Consider the following 20,165-nt stretch of genomic DNA (forward strand, 5'->3'; position numbering starts at 1 on the left):
TAATATTAACAATAATATAATTATTATTATTAATAATAATAATAATAATAATAATAATAATAATAATAATAATAATAATCTCTGATGATTAAATGAAGGAGATGGCTGGTTCTAGGGGCGAGTGGGGCACGGGTTTATTCTGAAAATAGAGCCATGAAAGTCTTTTTTAAATATGATATTATTTTAATAAAATTAACATAATAAAAATAAAATAATAACAATAATCTCTGAATTTTAAAGAGAAGCGATTTCTGCTGGTGGTGGGGGATGGGGGAAGTTATTGTGCAAATAGAGCCATGTTATTTTAATTAAATCAACATAATAAAAATAAAATAAGAAGAATAAAGGCTTCTGTGACTTTATTTGCAAATTAACCTTCCAGAACCAGAAATGGTCTCCCTTTAGCACTGATATTACTATTATTTTTACTTATTAATAGTAAAATAATAAAAAAACTAACAAAAGTAAGCATAATAAAAATATTCAAGTAATAATAAAAATTAAAATAATAATAAATAAATAAAAAAATAATAATAATAAAATAATAATAAAAATGATAGTGAGAATAAAAAGATAATAAACATAATACAATGTTTAAAATAATAATAACTATTATTATTATTGTTGTATTTATTATAAAACTAGGTTTATTTTATTTTTTATATTATTATCTTTTTTTAAACTGTTATAGTATTATTATTATTACTATTTGAAAAAACAAAACAAAAGCCTCTCCTGTCTTTATTTTCAGAAAAGCCCCCCAGACCCAGAAATCTGCCCCCATTCACCCCTCAGAGCCCCCTATTACTCCTCAATGGCCTCATCACTCTTCTGTGTGACAACTGGGGGGACTAGAAGGTGGGGAATAGATGCTGAGGACAGTCCCAGGTACCCGGATGGAGTTGTGGTTGTCAGGGAAGCTCTGTTGCCATGATGACGGTGAAGGGGGCGGGGACGTCAGCAGTCACTCTGTAGGCCCGGGGGAGGAGGCTCCAGTGAGCAGGCCTCAACCTCGGTCTGTAGTAATTCCTCCTGCCGCCCCGGTGCCCCCTGTTAACGTCGAGGGGGTGAAGGGGAATGGAGCGGTTCCCGGAGGAGTTGGTGAGCGCTCTGAAGGAAGTGGTGGAGAACAGCGGCTGGCGGTGTGTGGGGGAGAAGGAGAAGTTCCGGGCTCCGTGTACTAAGTAAGAGAAAGCCACGCCCCAACCGGGCGCTTAAAGGACACGTCCGCTTTATCACCCTGACAGACCCCCTCTACCATCCCCCACCCCTCTTCCTGGACCCTGAGAATGAAGGAAGCAGGATTGGTCCTCCATGATCTTTTATCATTGGGGCTCATTCACATTGTGACGTACCGCGTCGGGTGTCGCACATGTGGGCGTTGTTGCGCACGTACCGCGCACCGTTCATTTTAGCCCGACGCGATGCAAAGTCGCTCACCCCCCCCATTCCCTATTAGCTTTTTTTTTTAACCACTTCAATACAGGGCACTTAAACACCTTCCTGCCCAGACCAATTTTGAGCTTTCAGCGCTGTCGCACTTTGAATGACAATTGCGCGGTCATGCTACACTGTACCCAAATGAAATTTTTTTATAATTTTTTTTCCCACAAATAGAGCTTTCTTTTGGTGGTATTTGATCACCTCTGCGGTTTTTATTTTTTGCTAAACAAATAAAAAAAAGACCGAAAATTTTGGAAAAAAATATGTTTTTTTTTGTTTCAGTTTCATAACTTTGTAAATAAGTACGTTTTCTCCTTCACTGGTGGGGCTGCACTGACGGGCACTGATGGGCACCGATGAAGTGGCACCAATGAAGTGGCACTGATGAGGTGGCACCAATGAAGTGGCACTGATGAGGTGGCATTGACGGGCACTGATATGTGGCACCGATAGGCGGTACTGATGGGCAACACGGATGGGCACTGATAGATGGCACAATTTGGCACTGATAGCTGGCACAGATTGCCATGGATAGGCGGCACAGATGGGCATGGATAGGCTGCACAGATGAGCATGGATGGACACTGATAGGCGGCATTGTATTATATTGTACTGATGGATGCCAATCAGTGCCAAACAATAATGCATGCCAATTAGTGATGCCCATTGTGGGCACTGATTGGCATCCATTGTGGGCACTGACTGGCATCCCTGGTGGTCTAGGGTGGCATACTAAAGAGTCTCAGTCAGAGACTCTTTACTGAGATTGTAGTTGCGGGGTGTCAGACTGACACACCTCAACAACGATCGCCGCGATGCACGCCCCCGGGGGGCACATCGGCTCAAAATCCTAAGGACGTCATATGACGCCCAGTCAGGTTTTTGAAACCACTTTGCCGCCATCATTCTGCTATAGGGTGGGCGGCAAGTGGTTAGACACCCAAACCTGAAAATCCGATTTTTTTTTTTTTTTACAAAGTATTTGCGCAGCGATTTTTCAAATGCAATTTTTTTTTTTGTGGCAACTTGTGGCAGGTGATGTGGCTGGTGACGTGACAAGTGGACAATCCACAGCTTGTGGCAGGTGGCATGGCAGATGACGTGGAAAGTGGACAATCCACATCTCGTGGCAAGTGACAAGTTGTGGATTGTCCACTTGCCACGTGACTTGCCACATCACCTGCCACGTCACTTGCCACATCACCTGCCACAAGTTGTGGATTGTCCAACTGCCACGTCACCTGCCACAAGTTGTGGATTGTCCACTTGCCACGTGACTTGCCACATCACCTGCCACGTCACTTGCCACGTCACCTGCCACAAGTTTTGGATTGTCCACTTGCCACGTCACTTGCCACGTCACTTGCCACAAGTTGTGGATTGTCCACTTGCCACGTGACTTGCCACATCACTTGCCACGTCACCTGCCACAAGTTTTGGATTGTCCACTTGTCACGTCACTTGCCACGTCACTTGCCACAAGTTGTGGATTGTCCACTTGCCACGTGACTTGCCACATCACCTGCCACGTCACTTGCCACATCACCTGCCACAAGTTGTGGATTGTCCAACTGCCACGTCACCTGCCACAAGTTGTGGATTGTCCACTTGCCATGTGACTTGCCACATCACCTGCCACGTCACTTGCCACATCACCTGCCACAAGTTGTGGATTGTCCAACTGCCACGTCACCTGCCACAAGTTGTGGATTGTCCACTTGCCACGTGACTTGCCACATCACCTGCCACGTCACCTGCCACAAGTTTTGGATTGTCCACTTGCCACGTCACTTGCCACAAGTTGTGGATTGTCCACTTGCCACGTGACTTGCCACATCACTTGCCACGTCACCTGCCACAAGTTTTGGATTGTCCACTTGTCACGTCACTTGCCACGTCACTTGCCACAAGTTGGGGATTGTCCACTTGCCACATCACCTGCCACGTCACCTGCCACAAGTGGATTGTCCACTTGCCACATCACCTGCCACAAGCTGTGGATTGTCCACTTGCCACGTCACCAGCCACATCACCTGCCACAAGTTGTGGATTGTCCACTTGCCACGTGACTTGCCACATCACCTGCCACTTCACTTGCCACATCACCTGCCACAAGTTGTGGATTGTCTACTTGCCACGTCACTTGCCACATCACCTGCCACGTCACTTGCCACAAGATGTGGATTGTCCACTTTCCACGTCACCTGCCATGCCACCTGCCACAAGTTGTGGATTGTCCACTTGCCACGTGACTTGCCACATCACCTGCCACGTCACTTGCCACGTCACCTGCCACAAGTTTTGGATTGTCCACTTGCCACGTCACTTGCCACAAGTTGGGGATTGTCCACTTGCCACATCACCTGCCACGTCACCTGCCACAAGTTGTGGATTGTCCACTTGCCACGTCACTTGCCACATCACCTGCCATGTCACTTGCCACGAGATGTGGATTGTCCACTTTCCACGTCATCTGCCATGCCACCTGCCACAAGCTGTGGATTGTCCACTTGCCACGTCACCAGCCACAAGTTGTGGATTGTCCACTTGCCACGTGACCTGCCACGTCACTTGCCACATCACCTGCCACAAGTTGTGGATTGTCTACTTGTCACGTCACTTGCCACATCACCTGCCACGTCACTTGCCACGTCACCTGCCACAAGTTGTGGATTGTCCACTTGCCACGTCACCTGCCACGTCACCTGCCACAAGTTGTGGATTGTCCACTTGCCACGTCACTTGCCACATCACCTGCCACAAGTTGGGGATTGTCCACATCACCTGCCATGTCACTTGCCACAAGTTGTGGATTGTCCACTTGCCACATCACTTGCCACCTGCCATGTCACTTGCCACAAGTTGTGGATTGTCCACTTGCCACGTCACTTGCCACCTGCCATGTCACTTGCCACAAGTTGTGGATTGTCCACTTGCAATTGCATTTGTTTAAAATATTTTTCTAATGGTTTTTCATCATTTGCAATCATTTTTGAGATTTTTAATGTAAAAAAAAGGTCACCTTTAAAAACGCATATAAACGCAAACGCGGCTAAACGCGGTAGCGGCGTTTTGCCGCGTTTTGCCGCGTTTTGCGTCTGAAACGTGGAAATTTTTGCTTCTGAACGCATTTTTTTGCTTCTGGAAAAATGAGATTAAACGCAACTGCATAAAAACGGAAAAAAACGAGACTGTGAGCATGGACACATAGGATAACATTGAATGAGTTCAGGGGCAGTTGAAAAAACTGTCCAACTGCATCTGAACGCGCGTTTAACCGCGTCTCGTGTGCATGAGGCCTTACAGAGGAGGTCTGCTGCTAAAATTGAAAATAGAATTTTTAACCACTTAAGGACTGAGATTTTGAGATTTGTTGTTTACAAGTTAAAAACAGTTTTTTTTTTTGCTTACAAAATTACTTAGAACCCCCAAACATCATTTTTTTTAAACACCCTAGAGAATAAAATGAAATAAAATACTTTCTGTCACACCAAATTGGCGCAGGGGTCTTACAAGTGCACTTTTTTTGGAAAAAATATACTTTTTCAATTAAAAAGTTAGCTCAATTTTTCTTATATTGGGAAAGATAATGTTACGCCAAGTAAATTGATACCCAACGTGTCAGGCTTCAAAATTGCGCCGCTTGTGGAATGGCGACAAACTTTTACCCTTAAAAATCACCATAGGCAATGTTTAAAAAAGTCTACAGGTTGCATGTTTGGAGTTACAGAGGAGGTCTAGGGCTAGAATTTTTGCTCTCGCTCTACCGATCGCGCCAATACCTCACATGTGTGGTTTCAACACCATTTTCATATGCGGGCGCTGCTCACGTGTGCGTTCGCTTCTGCACGCGAGCTCAGCGGGACGGGACGCGTTTAAAAAAAAAAATGTTTTTCTTATTTATTTTACCTTTTTTTATTTTTACACTGTTCTTTTAAAAAAACAAAAATTGTGTCACTTTTATTCCTATTACAAGGTCTGTAAACATCCTTTGTAATAGAAAAAATGACAGGGCCTCTTAAATATGAGCTCTGGGGGGTCAAAAAGACCTCACATCTCATATTTACACTAAAATGTAATAAAAAAATATATATATATATATATATTTTGTAATAAAAAAAAAAAAAAAAAGAAAATGTCCCTTTTAAGAGCTAGGGGCGAAAGTGATGTTTTGGCGTAGCTTCCATCCTGCAATGTCATGGAGACGGGTGGGGGGCCATCTTCCGCTCACTCGTCTCCATACCAAGGAAGGAGCAACATCCGATCGCCTCCGCCGCAACGGCTCCGGTAAGCAGTGGGGGGGGGCACCGGAGCGCGACGGGAGGGAGGGGCCCTCTCCCGCCACCGATAAAAGGGATCTTGCGGCGAATCCGCCGCAGAGACCACTTTTATCTTGAAGTGGACCGCCGGCCGAAGAAGAGGATACAGGGGGTTTTGGCAGCTAGCTGCTACCATAACAATGATATTCCTCTTCAAAGTAAGGACGTACATCGGCGCGCGGCGGTCTGGAAGTGGTTAATGCGTTTCTGGATGCATTTCAGATGCATTTTTTTTTTTTTTCATTTTTTTCGAGTTTATTCTTCACTGTGCTGGGGGTCCAGTGCGTTTTTGATGCATTTCGGTGTGTTTTTGATGAATTTTACTGCATTTTAGTACAGTCCAGTGCAGGAAAAATTCAGCATGTTCTACTTTTTTTTTCTTTTTATTTTATTTTTTTCTGGAACTGACAGCGATGTTTTTAACTAGGCCATTGGAAACCATATAACCTACTTTCCAAGAAAGAATAAAAAAAAAAAGAACAAAAAAAAAACGCACTGGACTGCATGTGCTGTGAAGCGTATTTTTTATTTTGTTTTTGTTACATTTTTCCTGTAGTTCTACTTCAATGTTAAATGTAACATTTGTGTTTCCTTACAGATTATATAGCGAGGACGGGGAGCATCTGGTTCTAATTCAGGCGGATGGGAAATTCTACGCCATGGATTCTGCATGTCCACACGAAGGTCCGACATTGTGAAATTGTGTTCTTGCAGGAAATGTCTATTGGTTTTAGGCTCTCTGCGAGTTGTTGTGCGACTTGACACACGTGTAGTTGCATGACAAATCAAAATCCAAATCAATGCTGAGGGCAATAAACCAGGTAAACTACTTTCACGTCAGATCAATGGTCATGTGTCAAAATCGCCCATACCCTATCTATTCCACCCCACTACCAAATCTAAACTGACCAACCCGCAAGATATTGCCAATGCCTTTAGTGAATATTACAGTGGCCTTTACAACCTTTCTAACGATCCCTCTCTCAGCCAACCTCAACCCTCTCATATTCAGGACTTCTTACAATCGGTCCAACTACCCCAATTAACTCCTCAACAACTGGAATGTCTAAACGTTCCATTCACACCTGCTGAAATTGGCAAGGCCATCCAAACCCTGCCTAATAACAAAGCCCCCGGCCCGGATGGTTTTGTAGGAGAGTATTATAAGTTATTTAGTTCGACGCTTACTGAACACTTGGCCTCTGTATTCAACTCAGCTGCCTCCTCCGCTTCCTTCCCCCAAGAAATGCTCAAAGCCTTAATTGTTACCATACCGAAGCCAGGGAAAGATCCAAACGTACCTCAGAATTTTCGCCCTATTTCTCTCCTCAATCACGACGTGAAATTGTACGCGAAAGTGATCTCATCTCGACTCCTTGATCTATTACCATTGTTAATACATCCTGACCAATCAGGTTTTGTCAAGGGACGCCAAACTTCTGATGCCACGCGGCGTATGATCAATATCATACATTATGCAACGACTCATCAGGTGCCTTCTCTGCTCCTTTCTTTGGATGCAGAGAAGGCATTTGATAGGGTTCATTGGCAATACTTAAAACTAACTCTTGAGAAATTTGGCTTTCAGGGTTTTATCCTCACTGCAATTCTAGCTTTATATTCTACCCCCTCAGCACAAGTCTACTGCCTTTCTATGTTATCTACCCCATTTTCCATCACAAACGGCACGAGGCAAGGTTGCCCCCTCTCGCCCCTGATTTTTGATCTTGTAATTGAACCCCTCGCAGCAAAAGTTAGGTCCCACGATGCCATTTTTGGTTTCTCTATTGGAAAATTTGACCACAGAATCAGCCTTTTCGCTGATGACATTATATTTGCATTAACCAACCCTTTTATTTCCCTGGCTTCGGTACAATGTATAATTGATGATTTCAGCTATGTTTCGTACTATAAAGTAAATACTACCAAGTCCTATATATTACCTATGGCTTTAACTGAGAAACAGCGAATCTTCTTACAAAACAGATATCAATATGCGTGGTCAGCAAAAACTCTCACTTATCTGGGTATAACACTTACTGCTAACTCAACTGACCTCTACCAAGCTAATTATCTAACCTTCCTACATGCTCTACCCACAGATTTGCTTAGGCTATCTAAAGAGACGCTCTCCAGTGCAGGCAGGTTGGCTGCCTTCAAAATGATCCTACTCCCGAGACTACTCTACCTCTTCCAATCGCTGCCCATCCCATTACCCACTTCCTTCTTTACGCAAACCCATTCCCTTCTCAAACGCTTTGTATGGCAGAGTAAGAGGCCTAGAGTGAACCACAAGACTCTTACAAAGCACAAACTGGCAGGTGGTATGGGATTTGTTGATATTAAAGACTACTATAATGCAGCAATTTTAGCGCAACTAAGAGCCTGGTTCACTCCTGACCCTGTTAATCACTGGAGCTCCATTGAAGCTTCCCAGGTCCCTAGTGGCAACCTGAAAATTTGGCTCCTGAGCGCCCCAACTATACGCAAATCTGACAAACTTTTGTCTCCGACCATTCGTGCATCAGTAGCAGCATTCTCCTATCTCCTTACTAATTCACCTGCATCTGACACTCCGTGCAAAATACCCATACCGATAGACACCCTCAATCTGCTCATACCCCACATGCAGATAACCCCTTGGAAAGATAAAGGTATAACACAAATTGCAGACTTATACTCTTCTGGCTTCCTCCATTCATTCCCTACATTGCAGCGTACCTTCTCACTCACCTCAAAAGATTACTACAAATATATTCAAGCATCGCACTGTTTAATCAAACACCCCCACCTTCAAATTACCATGCCCTTGAAACTCTGGCGATATCTCTCCAGCACTACGGCCCCTACTAAAGGCATATCGCTTTTTTATGCTACGCTTAAAGGTAAATCCACTTTTGATAAACTTCCCCCTATGCTTAAATGGGAAAGAGATATTGGTACTACTTTCTCTTCGCAACAATGGCAATCAGCATTACGTTCCGCCTATACAACAACAAAATCAGCTAACCTATGGGAACTTACATATAAGATCAACCTCAGGTGGTACATTACCCCCACGCAAATACACTCCTACAATAATTCCTTAAGCACCAACTGTTGGCGGCAATGCGGAGCCCCAGGCACCCTGTATCATATTTTATGGGAATGCCCCAGAATCAAAACCTTATGGGATGAGGTTTTCCGCCTCATTACAGAAGTCACTAACATCCCTATTAAACCGTCCCCTGAAATGGCAATTTTGTCCATAGGCATAGAGAACTGCCCGCACAACCTCTGATGTATAATTACACAGATTCTTTTGGTAACTAGACTATTGATAGCTCGCAACTGGAAATCCTCTGCACATATCTCCTGTGCAGAAATTATTCGCCTGGTACATACTTACGGTTCGTACGAACGAATGTATGCTATTGCGGAAGGACACCTAACCACAACAGCAAGGCGGTGGGAAACATGGAATGCTTGGTTCTCCAACCAAAGCCCTCTACACACCTGATCTACCACTCTTACAATATAGACACTATAGTACACCATACTCTACACCACCTGCTTATTCCCCCTCTATCTCCCCCACCCTCCTCTCTTCCCCCCCCCCCCCTTTTCTTTTTATTTATTTATTTATTTTTTTCTTTTTTTTTATATCTACTTTGATCTTTCGATATACCACATTACACTGAAGGTACCATGAGATTTGAGTTCCTCTACCTCATACCTTAAGATGTGCAGTTCCATACTTACTTGTTCAGGTTTATATAGTTTTTTTTTGGTTTACATACGTACCAGTTAATATGTTGTTTCTATTAATGTACTGTACTACAGGCAGCTTGTTTTAACATCCTCATTGAGAACTTCACTCCTGTGTCAGTAGATTGCCTGCTCCTCCAGATACAGCATGTTCCCAGTTGGGGTGTCTGGATAGGAGGCTTTCATACTTAAAGTTGTTCTCCTTTTGTTTTGCATGCCTTGTCTTATATTTGCACGGCCCGGATATCTTATGTATCCTCAAGTCTTGGCCTGAACCCACCTATGCAATATTGTTATAATGTATAATGTACATGTGGTTTCACTATCTTCTCTATTCTGCTTTCTTTTATGTATTTGAATTCCAATAAAAATATTGAACACAAAATCCAAATCAATATTCCCCGTTCTAATTGGTGCAACTCAAGTCACAGCGAATCCAAAAAAGAGGTTTTTACACTACTTTGTTTCGGCTTCGGTGCAACTCGTTCTCTCGTGGTTCTCACCAGTCGCATCAAAAAAAAAAAAATCGCCTTGCAAAGTCGCACTGTAAATTGCACGACTTTGGGGGTCGCAATGGTGGAAACCGAGCCTCAGGCACACAATGCAGTGAATTGATCAAAACTGGAGCAGACAGAATCTGAAGCAGCTGTGCAACCAATCAGCTTCTATCTTCAGTTTGTACAGTTAACCACTTCACACATATCTTTTGGCCAATTTTTAGACAGTGTCTAATTAACCTACCAGCATGTGTTTGGAGTGTGGGAGGAAACCGGAGCACCCGGAGGAAACCGGAGCAGGCACAGGGAGAACAAACTCCAGGCAGGTAGTGTCATGGTCAGGATTTGAACCAGCGACCCTAGTGCTGCTAGGTGAAAGTGCTACCCCCTACAACACCACTGCGCTGTCATACAACACTGTACCCAAATGAAATTTATATCATCCCCCCCCCCCCCCCCAAATAGAGCTTTCTTTTGGTGGTATTTGATTTTTTTTTATTGTTTTTATTATTTGATTTGTGATATAAACCCCCAAAAAAAAAAAAATATATATATATATATATATATATATATATATATATATATATATATATATATATATATATATATACACATATATATATACACATACATACATATACATACATATATATATATACACACACACACACACATTATATATATATATAATTTTGTTTTTACTTTTTGCTATAAAACTGTTATAAACCAATAAAATTGTATTAAAAAAATCTAAATTTCTTCATCAATTTAGGCCAATATGTATTCCGCTATATAGATATATAGATATAATGTTTGGGGGTTCTGCGTAATATTCTAGCAAAAAAATAATGATTTTTAACTTGAAACCAACAAGTGTCAGAAAAACGTTTAGTCTTTAAAGTATAACTAAAGGCAAAACTTTTTTGTTTTGGATAGAGCGGAGAGGGATGAGAACCCCTGTCAGTTTTTATTGTTGTCTGTGGCCCCCATTACGTAGGTTCCCCCTCTCTATTTGTCCTATTTACAATTTATCATTGAAAGTGAAAGTAAAAGAAAATCCCAAATTTTGGGTTGTCCCCAGAAAAGTAATACAGGAGAAGTTTTACATTGGGGACACTAGTTCTTGTGACCTGGGGGGGGGGGGTTCCCCCAAGGAATTCCTTTTAATTTGCAGGGGTTTCCTCTCACGTCCTGTTTGGCTATGAGACATGAAGTGACTGGAAATCTCCGCTATGAGGCACAGATGGCAAGAAAAATAAAAATAAAAAATCTGGCAGGGGCTGTAACCCTCCCTTACTCAAAAATGAGAAAAAAAGTTTTGCTTATAGTTCTGCTTTAAGTGGTTAACCTTCCCTCATTTACAGACAGAAGTTCATTCCTTTGATCTAAAGAACAAAACATTACAATGTTTATAGTTAGCTCAGCGGCTGAGGACTGCCAGTTTTTTTTTGTTTTTTTATAGCTGTTGGCTTGAGCCAGGAACTTTGCATAGAATTGGGAAAATGCTCTATTAAGATCATGAGGGGGAAAGAATTGCGATCTCGATTTTTACCGATTTAATTGTGCAGTTCTACAAATGGCAGTGATCAGCTACTTATAATGGTACTGTGATGTAGTGCGGCGGACAATCTGACACTAACGCTGGGGGGGGGGATGACGACGACTGACTGATATTACCAGTGACACTAATACGGTGATCCGTGATAATACTATACACTGTCACTGTACTAATGACACTGGCTGGGAAGGGGTTAACATCTCAGGTAATCAAAGGGTTAAATGTGTGCCTGACTATGTGTAAAGTGTGCTGCTTTTACTAACTGATCGCTGCCTTTGTTCAGAGCTCTGTATTGCTTATCAACACAGAGCACTGGGCTGTGATTGGACACAGCCGATCAGCAGGTCTCAGCCATGAATCATTGGCCAGAACTTGCTTACAGACTCCTGCTGTGTACAATCGGGGGTACAAACATTGGCACAATGGCAGCAGTGGGCAAATGGGCGTACCTGTATGTCCCCTTTAATTGGCGGGGCTAGCAGGTGAGCGTGCCTGCCGCGTACAGTGTGACCGCGCCCGTGGGACCTGCAGACTCGATGTCCACCGGTGTGTCCCGCGATCATGTCACGGAGCCGTAGAACGGGGAGATGTAAACAAGGCATTTCCCTGTTCTGCCTTGTGACATGACAGAGATCACTGCTCCCTGTCATCGGCAGCAGTGATCGCTGTGATGTCCTAGGTAGCCCACCACCCCCCCCCCCCACACAGTTAGAATCACTTCCTAGGACACACTTAACCCCTTGATTGCCCCCTAGTGTTTAACCCCTTCCCTGCCAGTGTCATTTACACAGTAATCAATGCATTTTTATAGCTCTGATCGCTGTATAAATGACAATGGTCCCAAAATAGTGTCAAAATTGTCCGATGTGTCCACCGTAATGTCGCAGTCACGATAAAAATTGCAGATATCTGCCATTACTAGTAATAAAAAAATTTAATAATAAAAATGCCATGTCATTAGTACAGTGACAGTGCATATTTTTAGCACTAATCACTGTAATAATGTGACTGGTTCTCAAAAAAGGGTAAAAATGTCAGTTAGGCATTTGATCTGCTCTGACCATTCCGAGGAACACAAGGAATAGACCAAAACACCAACCATCGGTCATAAAGTCAGATGCCTGAAACCCTGCCTTACAGCCCTGCGAGTCGCCCCCATGGACATACGGATGAAACATTACATCCCTGATGTGCCTGTACACCACTAATTTAATGTGAGTGTTTTTTAACCATTTTTAATAAATTTTAGCAACTTTATTGCTGCACTTAGAGGGCGCCGTTGTCTTGTAAAATAGGGTCCTCCATCAGATGCTGTCCTCTGCGTACTGCGCATGCGCAGTACACAGGAGCACAGATTCCGAAAATTGCCGAGGACGAACGGCGCCTGCGCCGTGAGTCCAGGTTCTATCCCCACTATCCAAGTGGACATAGAGTTAGAATAAAAAAGAGCCGAACGCAGCGAGGCCGAGCCCGAAGCGTGGCGAGCGAAGCTCGCCCGCGAGGGGCCCTCTAAAATTCTAAACCCTATGTCCGCTTGGATAGTGGGGCTACCTCCTCCACTCACGGCGCAGGCGCCGTTCAGCTTCGGAGATTTTCCGAAGCTTCGTCTGCTCCGTACTGCGCATGCGCAGTACGGAACGGACACATATCGATGGTCGGACTCAATTGGGCAGAACACCGTCTCTTTCTCTATAGGCATTTGATCTGTCTGCTGCAATGTCGCAGTCCCGCTAAAAATTGCAAATCACTACCATTACTAGTAAAAAATAATAATAATAAAAATGCCATAAATGTATCCCCTATTTTGTAGACGCTATAACTTGTACACAAACCAATCAATATACTCTTATTGCGATTTTTTTTTTTTTACTAAAAATATGTAGAAGAATACATATCGGCCTAAACTGAGGGGAAAAAAAATTTTTATATATTTTTTGGGGGATATTTACTATAGCAAAAAGTAAAAAATTTGTTATTTTTTTCACAATTGTTGCTCTTTTTTTTGTTTATAGCGCAAAAAAATTAAAAACCGCAGAGGTGATCAAATACCACCAAAAAGAAAGCTCTATTTGTGGGGGGAAAAGGACGTCAATTTTGTTAGGGTGCAACGTCGCACGACCGCGCAATTGTCAGTTAAAGCGACGCAGTGCCGAATTGCGAAAAGTGCTCTGGTCAGGAAGGGGGTAAAATCTTCTGGGGCTGAAGTGGTTAAGGTTCATATGGAATTTTTTTTGCACCTGCTGTATCCAGAGTAACAGCGTTGGAGAAAATGCACCCTCATGTTATCGCCCCGGGGTAGATAAATGATTCTAATACATTGCAACCATTTATAAAATAAGTGTTATGTGTCTTTTTGGGGTAAGTGAAGAATATTTTACAACTTTAAAGTCCTTTGCGAGGCTAATAAGAGGTATTAAGTTGTTGGTGTGTGTTTTCATTGTTTGTCTTCATACAATAGGAGGACCGTTGGAGCAGGGGGACATCGAAGAACTGTGTAATGGTCGCTTAGCGGTAACCTGCCCCTGGCATTATTTTGAGTTCTTCTTGGACGATGGATCCTCCTCTTCTGGATTACAGGTCAGGTGCAATCTTTGTTACTGTGGAAGTGGGGTGACCGGGGCGTTGGGTTTTAGAGATTGTGAACTAACAGCAGAAGTTTAACCACTTCAGCCCCGGAGGATTTTACCCCCCTTCCTTACCAGAGCACTTTTTGCGATTTGGCACTGCGTAGATTTAACTGACAATTGCGCGGTCGTGCGACGTTGCACCCAAACAAAATTGACGTCCTTTTTTTCCCAAACAAATAGAGGTTTCTTTTGGTGGTATTTGATCACCTCTGCGGTTTTTATTTTTTGCGCTATAAACAAAAAAAGATCGACAATTTTCAAAAATAACCACAATATTTTTTACTTTTTGCTATAATAAATATCCAATTTTTAAAAAAAATACTTTTTTTTTTCCTCAGTTTAGGCCGATACATATTCTTCTACATATTTTTGGTAAAAAAAAATCGCAGTAAGCGATTATTGATTGGTTTGCGCAAAAGTTATAGCGTCTGCAAAATAGGGGATAGATTTATGGCTTTTTTCAAAAAAATTTTTACTAGTAATGGCGGCGATCTGCGTTTTTTTTTTTTCCGTGACTGCGACATTATGGTGGACACATCGGACACATTTTTGGGACCATTCACATTTACACAGCGATCGGTGCTATAAAATTGCACTAATTACTATGTAAATGTGACTGGCAGGGTAGGGGTTAACACCAGGGGGTGCTGCAGGGGTTAATATGTTCCCTATGGGAGTGATTCTAACTGTGGGGGGAGGGGACTCGCAAGGGGAGTAGACCAATCGGTGTTCCTCTGTACTGGGAACACACCATCGGTCTCCTCTCCACTGCCAGAACGTGGATTTGTGCATTCTATGCATTAAGGGGAAAAAACATCCGCTGCTTAGTGGCCCCCCAGCCCCCCCCCATTTACTTACCTGAGCCCTCGAAAGTCCCGCGCCGAGAACGCGCTGGATTTCGGCCTGGTATTCTCGGCTTTTCATGGGCTAGCGCTGCTGTCAATCAAATCCAGTGACGCGGGTGCCAGGGCCTAATCCTACACTCGACAGCTATGGATGCCAAGGACTCGGGAGCACGCCCGCAAGGTAACCCCCCAGGAGAGCGCTTCTCCCAGGGGGTTATCTGAGCCGGGGAGGAGCTAGGAGAGCCACCAGGGGACCCCAGAAAACACCATTCGGTGCCACTCTGTGCAAAACAAGCTGCACAGTGGAGGTAAGTATGACATATTTGTTATTTAAAACAAATAAAAATCTAACCTTTAGTTTCACTTTAAGTGTGTTCCCTGGGTGTGTTCTAACTGTGGGGGGGCTCATGACAGAGATCACTATTCCCGATCACTGGGAACAGTAGATCTCTGACATGTCATTAGTTAGAATGGGGAAGCACCTTGTTTACATAGGCAGTTCCCTGTTCTGCCTCTCTACACGGCGATTGCGGGTCGCCGGCGGACATCAGACCGGCCACGCACACTATCCTCCTTGCACGGACCGGTGTACAGGTACGTCGGTTCAAGCAGGAGAGCTGACCTGCCGCAGTAAATGTACGTGAGCTGGTCGGAAAGGGGTTAAAGACACTGTGGTCGATGCCATTGCATTGTTTTCTGATAATGAATAGCTAAAGCCCACCCCGTGATATTTTGGTCCTGAGCTGCCATCTTTGAAAATCTGCGTGTGCACAGATGTGCTGAAGATCTCTTCCCAGTCTTTGGTGCCCAGCAGAGACCCGCACATAACTCCCAACATTTTGAGATGGGAATGAGGGACACCTACTACCAAAGGTATGTAGGCATAGGACACGCCCCCTGCCACACCTCCTTAAAGGAGAATTAACCAAAAAAAAAAGGTTAATGAAATCCACAAGGACTTTTCTTTTACCATTACTATTCTTTTATATTGGCTTTTAAAATTTACAAATGCAGCTATTTAGATTTTGGATGAAAGGTTTAGCGCTGGGAAACACTTTTTGAAAGATAAAAAGTGCATTTTATATATATATAACTATATAGATCAGACCAAAATGAGGGACAAATGAGGAGGAAAGAGGGACAGAGGGACATTGCTCTAAATCAGGGACAGTCCCTCCGAATCGGGGACAGTTGGGAGCTATGCCTGCGGCACATCTGCACATGTATGGGGGTTTTCCGTGCATTGCGGCACAATGCTGGTACCTTGATAATTGCCACGTCTGCACACACACACACACACGGGAACCACTCACACGTGTTCAGATGTGCTGTAGATCTCTGCCAGGTATCAAAGACCTGTGGCCCATACAGAATCCCTCTCATGCGTCATTCAGTAAAGGTGTCTGGGATGTGTCATGTGTCATGTACACACTGAAGTAGCGGGGGCCCTACATCATTCCCGCCTAGGTGAGAAAGAAGGAAGTGCTGCAATGCAACATTAAAGAGCTTTTTTTTTTTAAATGAGGAAATATTCTCCAATTGGAGGAGCCAGGAAGAAGAGTTATTATAATGGGTGAAGTTCCGCTTTAATGTTATGATTGCTACTCCTATTTGGCTTTACCATTTTGGCTGATCTATCTATATAATTCTTTTAGAATCAAGTCTATGAAGTGAAGGTCTGTGAAGGGAAGGTATATATCAAGACTCCAAATGCATTGTCCCTTACTCCTTGGAAGAACGATAAATGTGAACGATCAGGTGAGAATCAACATCATCTTTACTGAATGTCCGCTCTCCTCCTTCCTGATATATTAGATGATATGATTACAGGGACGGCATTTCCTTCAGTGCTGCTTAGTAAGGAGAATTATTGCAAAAATTTTGAGATCAGTTATAGGAAATGTTTATGAACTTAAAGAGGGATTCCGCCCAAAAAAAAAATATTAAAAGCCAGCAGCTATAAATACTACAGCTGCTGACTTTTAATAAATGGACACTCACCTGTCCCGGGTTCCAGCGATGCCGAGGCCGATCGACTGCTCGGGCCTCGGCTGCTGCCGCCGCCATTCGAAGTGAGGGAATCAGGAAGTAAAGCGAATCAGCTTCACTTCCCGGTTCCCTACTCCACCCCCCTCCCCCCTGAAAGGTGTCAATTGTGACACCGGAGGGGGGGGGGGGGGTTCCGATCAGCAGAGGTTCCACTTTAGGGTGGAATCCCGCTTTAACTTTTTGTAGAATAGATTTTTTAAAGCAGTAATGCATATTCTGTGTGTATAGCACTCATTTTTGTTCATTATTTTTTATTATTACTTTTAGTTAGCGCCACGTACCTTTTGTATTCATTTATTTTATCTGTGTGGGAACACTTTTATATGTTGGCAGCTTCTCATATTCTTATCTTGTCTATGTGAGCAATTTTGGTTTTGCGCTTTAGTTCTTTTCTCTTTCAATGCATATTCTATCTTTTGTATTAAAAAAATAAAAAAAATAAAAGAATGAACTGATATTGAAAAAAAAAAATGCACATTTATAATTCTTTGCATTAGAGCCTAGAAAGCATTATAACTGCGATTTTTAATGCAACATGGGTTCATTGCACAAGCTCCTGCAGACTATTCCTTCACCCCCAGGGTACATACTATTGTAATCTTGGTTTGATATGATACTTTTAAAGACAGAAGAGAGATTTGGGGTCTTATAGTACCTGTCGCTGACCATGCTATCACAAGGAATGTTCATCCCTTGTGATAGCAATAAAGTTAATTACTTTCCGCCCACGCTATACCCGAAAGACGGCTACAGAGCAGGCCTTAGTTGCTGAGAGGGCGTCCTTGGACCTCCTCCCGTAGCATGAGCTGCCTGCGTGTCCCTGTGGGTCACGCGTGGCACGCTCTGTGATCACCAGCCCTTTACCACATGATCAGCTGTCAGCCAATGACAGCTGATCACATGATGTAAACAGAAGATCGGTAATCTGTCTTTTTTTTTTTTTTTTTTTTCCCTCACGTTGTCAGCGTGAGGGGAAAAAAAAGCAGATCACTGCTTCTGTCAGAGGGACACACAGAGAGCTGTGGCTGCCTCATCAGTGCCCACCAGTGCCCACAGTGCTACCTACCTTTGCCCACCAGTGCCACCCATCCATGCCCATCAGTGCTGCCCATCTGTCCCAACCAGCAGTGCCAGCTCTCAGTGCCACCTATCAGTACCCATTAGTGCCGCCTTATCAGTGCAGCTTATCAGTGCAGCCTCATCAGCGCACATCAATGAATGAGGAAAAATTACCTGAAAAATTACCTGTTTTCAAAATTTTATAGCAAACTATGAAACAGTTTTTTTTTTCAAAATTTTCGGTCTTTTTTTAAAAAAAATGGTATTTATTTTTTTTAGCAAAAAATAAAAAACCCAGCAGTGATTAAATACCACCAAAAGAAAGCTCTAATCTATTTGTGTGAAAAAAATGATAAAAATGTAATTTGGGTACAGTGTGGCATGACCGCGCAATTGTCATTCAAAGTGTGACAGCGCGGAAAATTGGTCTGGGCAGGAAGAGGGTTTAAGTGCCCAATAGGCAAGTGGTTAATTACAAAAATGAAGAGACAGTGTAAAAATATGAAAATAAATAATAAAATTGAAAAATAAAAATGTAAAGTGCCCCCTGTCCCCTGTGCTTGCGCACAAAGGCGATCAAACGTATCGATCCTGTACGCATATGTAAACGCTCACACCACACGCGTATCATCGCAAACGTCGGATCAAGAACAATGATAACCCGTAAAGGATTTTAAAGCTTCGCCTATGGATGATTTAATGTACTGTAGTTTGTCGTTGTTCCACAGGCGTGCGCAATTTTAGAGTGTGACATATTTGATATCTGTTTACTTATCTATTTACTCGACGTAACACCATCTTTTATATCGGGGGTTGACAGATTTGTTTGGAATCTAGGAGCCAGCTAAAAAAGTTAGGAGCCAGGTTTTTTTTCTAACGACCGACAAAGCTTTATTTTCAATATAAAAATTAACCAATCTTTAATTTAACACAGAAAGACAACTAGAACCAAACATTATATATAGGCATTTAACTTGTGTAGGTAATGAATATATTCTGATGTGACACCAAGTGTTTAATGCTGGTTAACTAAAGAATGTGACTGCTTTTATTTCTGCCATATTCCCACTTATTTACCGCCAGGGCCGGATTAACATAGGGGCTGATGGAGCTGCAGCACCAAGCCCCTGCCTTAAAATAGGCCCACCCAGCCAGCAGCATAAGCCCGATTTTTTTTTTTCCTGTCCATAAACTTCTATGGGACAGGAGAAGTGTGTGTAAATGTAGGGGTGTCTGGCTGCATCTGTGTTTGCTCACTGTGGTTATTACAATGTCACAGTGCACAGTTCCCCCCCTACACAAATGGGAGAGGCTGAGTTGGCTCTGCCTTTCCCCTCCCCCTCTGTGAAGTCTGTGCAGTGAAGGAGCCGTGTGGGTGGGAAACACCGGCAGATAGAAGGTGAACAGGATATCTCTGAGTGATGAGCCTCCAGGGACCGTCCACATGTGAGCTCAGTGACTGGTTTCTTATATCCCTTTCCCTCGTTTTTAACTTTTTTCTCCAGCAGTAGCTGTTATAACTGCAGCCAAAGTGTTTAGAATTGTGTCATCAGCCTGTGGCAGTGCTTGGTGGTCCCTTGTGCTTTTAGGTGGTTCACACTGATTTGCTGTGTTTTGGCCCATTGCTGGTGTATCCACAGTTTTCCTGCGTTTTACCCCCAGTCCTATAGATTTCTATTAGGTTGTTTGTTTTTTCTGCATTTTCTGAAAGCGCACCAAAATTCCTGCATGCTGCATCTTTGGCACACTGTCAGAAAATGCAGCAAAAACCTGCAACCTGATATAAATCAATAGGACTGCAGCTAAAACTGCAGATACATGAGCAGTGCAGCCAACTGCAGCACACCAGTGTGAGCCCAAAAGCTTGCACACACAACCCTGTACAACTTGGTCTAAACAAAACTCCTGGCATACAGCCATACCATCCCAGCTCAGGAGGGGTGGGGGCTCCAGGGATTTGATTGACTATGCAGGCCCTGTCTCTTCTAACCAATTGGGGAGAGTCTTGGAGGCAGTGGCAG

General features: G+C 43.3%; 1 protein-coding gene across 2 annotated transcripts in view; it reads left to right on the plus strand.

Annotated features, from left to right (window-relative positions):
• Positions 1-951: 951 nt before the first annotated feature.
• LOC143963357 (uncharacterized protein HI_0077-like) overlaps positions 952-20,165 on the plus strand; it is a 66,749-nt gene continuing 47,535 nt past the window's right edge. For both annotated transcript variants that reach the window (XM_077472977.1, XM_077472976.1), the window contains exons 1-4: positions 952-1,184; positions 6,361-6,446; positions 14,023-14,141; positions 16,692-16,794. In XM_077472977.1, coding sequence (XP_077329103.1) covers positions 1,078-1,184; positions 6,361-6,446; positions 14,023-14,141; positions 16,692-16,794 — 415 coding nt within the window. In that variant the 5' untranslated portion in view covers positions 952-1,077. The remainder of the gene's footprint in view (positions 1,185-6,360; positions 6,447-14,022; positions 14,142-16,691; positions 16,795-20,165) is intronic.

Source organism: Lithobates pipiens, unplaced genomic scaffold, assembly GCF_037356315.1.
Source record: "Lithobates pipiens isolate NorthernLeopardFrog02 unplaced genomic scaffold, aLitPip1_a1.2 Scaffold_8, whole genome shotgun sequence".
Taxonomy (NCBI): domain Eukaryota; kingdom Metazoa; phylum Chordata; class Amphibia; order Anura; family Ranidae; genus Lithobates; species Lithobates pipiens.